The 4,696-nt window shown below is 37.2% G+C and overlaps 1 protein-coding gene across 2 annotated transcripts in view; it reads right to left on the bottom strand.

Moving 5' to 3' along the window:
• Positions 1 to 256: 256 nt before the first annotated feature.
• Positions 257 to 4,696, bottom strand: part of LOC125036684 (40S ribosomal protein S7-like) — a 5,801-nt gene continuing 1,361 nt past the window's right edge. For both annotated transcript variants that reach the window (XM_047629489.1, XM_047629490.1), the window contains exons 2-5: positions 1,325 to 1,498; positions 1,003 to 1,184; positions 618 to 768; positions 257 to 363 (exon numbers count right to left, since the gene is read on the bottom strand). In XM_047629489.1, coding sequence (XP_047485445.1) covers positions 286 to 363; positions 618 to 768; positions 1,003 to 1,184; positions 1,325 to 1,498 — 585 coding nt within the window. In that variant the 3' untranslated portion in view covers positions 257 to 285. The remainder of the gene's footprint in view (positions 364 to 617; positions 769 to 1,002; positions 1,185 to 1,324; positions 1,499 to 4,696) is intronic.

Here is a 4,696-nt window from a genome sequence, read left to right as displayed (position 1 = left end):
AGGATTCTGAAACTTGTACATTAAATCTGTTCTAAATTGATGCTCATACAGAAGCCTAAATCTTTGTTCATCATTTAAGAAAAGGCACACAAAGTACATATAAAAACCATTAGTTAAAAAGCTAGATTTGTATATTGTAAATCTACTTCCACTAACAAGTTACCAAAACCTATTAAAGAAATTTCTCCAAACTGGTGCCTCATTGAACTTAATATAGTTATCCAGTTATCTCATATCGACCAGGATGTAAAACACATTTATTTTTTTTTCCTTTAATCACTGCATTTACAAATAGGCTTCACGGAACTCGAAGGTCACCACCTTGCCAGTCAGTTTCTTGTAGACAGCAGCAAATGTTTCAACCTGAAATTATAATCCCATCATAAATATATATGTAAACAAATGTAATAGTTTGATTAAAATTCTCCAATTCAGTTCTTCTTAGAGATATACATTCAGGACTCATGAAAGAAGTGTCATCATAGATTAATCTTAAAAGGCTTATTAATTAATCAAACAAACAAAACAGGAATCCGATCTACAATACTTTTGATTCCTAAGACATTCAATATTGCAAAAGCTTCCCATTGAAAATGAACTCTCGCACGTTCACATACCTTGTGTTCAATGTTAGTTTGCTGGGCCTTATCCAGATGGACCTTGATGAGGCGGGTTCCATCCAGACGGATGCGAATCCTCTTGCCTACGATCTCAGCGGGGTAGACGAGATCCTCCAAAATAGCTTCATGGACAGCAGTAAGAGTACGGCTGTTGATAGAAAAAAAATTAAGATTAACTGTTGTGTTGGGTTAATTTTTTTGCTTTTCTTTGCAGATTTTATTTTTCAGTTCTTCTTAGAGGATACATAGCAATCAGTGTATCATGCTAAGAGTAAAGTCATCATGCTAAAAAATTAATATGGGGAGGGTCTCTTTAAAATACCAACAATTCCATGGAAAGAAAATAAATATATAAAGAAACTTCTTGGTTAAAAACCCTTACCTCCTGGGCCTCTTCTGCTTGGGAGGGTTCTTCATCTTACGTGAGGGCTTTGCCACAACACGGCGTTGGGCAATAACAACAACATGCTTTCCGCTGAATTTCTTTTCCAGCTCACGTACGAGACGCTGCTGAACTCGCTGGAATGCCTTCAACAGGGGAACTGGCACAAAGATAGCAATGCACTGAAAAGAGAAAGATCTTTTCAAATCAACGAGTAAGGTTACTTTCATACACATCTGCAACTCAGCTACGATTTGGAAAAAAAAATTACATTCAGAATGTATAAAACATAACTTCTTGCTATATTTCATCTTCAACCTACCTTTTTGTCACCAACATCAATTTGTGTGGCGCCGGTAATGGTAAGTTCACGGAGCTGAGCCTTCAGCTCCGAGTTCATCTCCAGGTCGAGCAGAGTCTGCCCGATGGAGGTTTCGAACTCATCGGGCTGATCAGCCGACTGCTTGGTGATTTTGCCGTTGCAAAACTGTGGCATCTGAAAAGGACATTCATATTTACTTTTTATGTACTACAAATTTCTACATTTATAACAATAATAATAAGTGAACAAGTAAATAAAACAAAAATATCCTGTCAATTCAGAGGAGAAGTGGAGAGATCAGAAACTTGTTCCTTGTGTAAAAACTATATAATTCCCTTAATAAAATGGAGGAAAGTATTTACACCACTAACCCAAAACAAATTCAAACCAGGAATTAATTTCCCCCCCCAATCTTTGCCTACCGTACTGTCACCATATTTCAACCACCATTTTACACAGCCAAATTTCACCCACTAATGATCAAAGTTTAGTTTCAAAGCTTTGCCAAGAACCAAGCAAAAATGGTCAATGTTGGGTGCTAAAGCTAAGGATTTCTATTATGCATTAAAGTACCAATGAGACACAAAAAGAGTTTTGTACTTCCCATTATCAAATTACTAACAATATATCCAAGGAGTCCCTTCTCTATTGTGTTTTCTGTGTATGCAAATGCCCTCATAGCAACTGTTTCCATGCAGGTAAATGATGCCAAACATCCAGGTATACAATGCTGAACAAAATGAAAAGCTTTTTCTTCTGTATGCATTAGCAACTTTTCCCATTCCTAAAGCCATAAAAAAGTGGGAGTTCTGAGATCAGCCTCTTAGCTCTGGTGTTTCAAGAAAGATTATGTAAGCAACAAATTTTGAATTAAAACTTTATAATAGAGATAAGGAAACCAGTACAGTGTAAAGAATGCTGGAAATCAAAGTTCAGTACATGAACCCAAGTTTAATTTCTATAGTGAAAGGAGGAGGGGGGGTTGGGGGGTGGGGAATTACGAACATTTAAAAAATGTTGAACTCGCTGCCTCTGTCCTTTACATACATAGGATCTAACTTGTTTTTTCACCTGGATTTCCCTATTTACGTAAAGATCACTGCCTCTGTGGGACTTGCATTTTGCTAGTGCCAACCTATCTAACCCATACTATGGTCCACTTAGATAAAAATGTATGAATGTAATGCAAGCACAGGCCTCTTGAGCTGCATTGGTGATACATATGTATCAATTTATATTAATTCACTGCTGATACAAATATGCTTTTCAATGTCCATTTGTTCACAATTTCTTTAGAGAGAAGTTTCATAAATGCTTAGTCACCATGAAGTCAGTTGCAAGACCTCCCTAAATTTACTTATTTAACCTATTCCTTGATTTTGTAAATAGTTTTCCTTTCTAATACTATTACAGTTCAATTTAACTGTATAGCTAGTTATGTTATATCAATAATACCAACAGTAAAAACTCCAAATTTTCAAGAAGAATGGTATAAACAGGTGAATTCAGGCATTCCTAGTAATTGAGACCTTGGTGACTAACCATTTTTGGAGCTACTGAAAAAAAAGGGGAGGACTGTAAAAGTAAATAAGAGGTTACAGATAATTAACCTTATAATCAACAAAAGTTAAGACAAGATAAATCTTGTAGAGGATCTGTACTTTTATGACTACTTGATTTTACAACTTTTATCCAATATGCATGAAGAGGAGGATCATAATGTATCAAGAAAAAAGGAAACCTTTACCAATATCTACTAAACATACATTACTTGAGTTACTTGTACTACACAACAGCTACATAAATAATAGTTCTTGATGCAGGCTTTACTAGGAGTGCTAAATACTACCCAAATTTTATATAATTGATGTAAGAATTTCAGCAATGGGGGATGACATGGTTGTGTTGAAAAGAATTACAAGTTTTTCAACTAGCTTTTTTAACCCCTTGATGACAGGTGAAGAAAATTAAACATCTACACTCTGGAGATCAATGGTAACATACCAACTTTGAGCATGGGAGTTTGGTACATCAAGCCAAATCACCAGCTCACAGCACTTTGGCATGCCGCTGCAGCGTACAGCCGCACACTACAGATTGAGCGGTTTGTTTTGACGCCTCACGGCAGGACACGGCAGGACCCGGCAGGACCCGTCAGGAAAGGGTTAATATAATACAAGATATGGTAAAGTTTAAAAAATAAGTAAGGTGTACTCTACTGGTCTGCCTCTCGATAACTGACCTCTAGATTATACAAACACACTCAAGAAACAACCACAATCTGCAAAGGTGGGCTCAGACAATCTGCCATTTCAGTATCGAACAAGATACCAGGCCGTAGTTCTAGTATCAACTTGTGCCTTTCTATTCTATCTTTAAGGCATATCAATTCTAACTATACATCTACAAAACAAAATATTTTTCTAGTTTTATATCTACTGAAACCAGATAACTACACACAACAGAGGGCCTGAGTGGTAATACCTGTAATCTTTCCTGAATGAATAGTAAATCATGCTTGGCACTGCAATGACGGTCATATAGCACCAAATGTAACTATAAATAAAAAATTTGATTTACTCTTTCCCGTTATCCACTCCAACCCACCTTGAGACCATTATTTCAGGGTTTTATTCTACAGCTGAATTGTCAGTGAAGTCTGACATGTATCATGTAGCTTATCAAAAATCCAGGGTGTATTTGTTACTGAGAGAAATGCACCCTCCAGTGACTGAGTCCCAAAACTAGGGTTTTGTGCAAACTATTTCTTACCTACAGGGGGGGGGGGGGGGGGGGGGGGGGGGGGGGGGGGGGGGGGGGGGGGCAAACTTTATTGGCACTTGCCAGCTTATACAAAACACGAGTTTGAGAACTTGTGGCTATGTAAGGGTGTTGTGGACACTAAGCAGTGATATGCAGAGGATATTTTCTTCATTTCATGCTAAATATGAGGCTGCAACAGCTGTACCTTTATGACTAATTCCTATTCTCTATAAGATGGCAGTGTCCATTTCCCTCTATCTCCGTGCCTCACTCTAGGTAACATTAACCAAATCTAGAATGAAGATAGTGGTTTATTTGCCTTTTCTGTAGACCCAAAGCCAATGAAGGCCACAGCAATTGCTTCACACTACACTATCAGGATAAGACAAAACTGAAGACATGATTTTCACATTTCATGTCTAATAGGATAAAGCATAGCTAATGTAACAAAAAAAACTTGCTCAAAACATACTAAGGTTAATCTTTACAGTATAGATGCAATAAACTGGGGCAGAGTGACAATGATATTCTTGTAGAGAACTTAAAGTTGCAGACACCAGTACAAGAACTAATCTGCAAACATGAACGGTAACACCACAATTAAATAAC

This window comes from Penaeus chinensis, chromosome 21, assembly GCF_019202785.1.
Source record: "Penaeus chinensis breed Huanghai No. 1 chromosome 21, ASM1920278v2, whole genome shotgun sequence".
NCBI lineage: Eukaryota > Metazoa > Arthropoda > Malacostraca > Decapoda > Penaeidae > Penaeus > Penaeus chinensis.
This window is presented reverse-complemented; position numbering and strand designations above follow the sequence as displayed.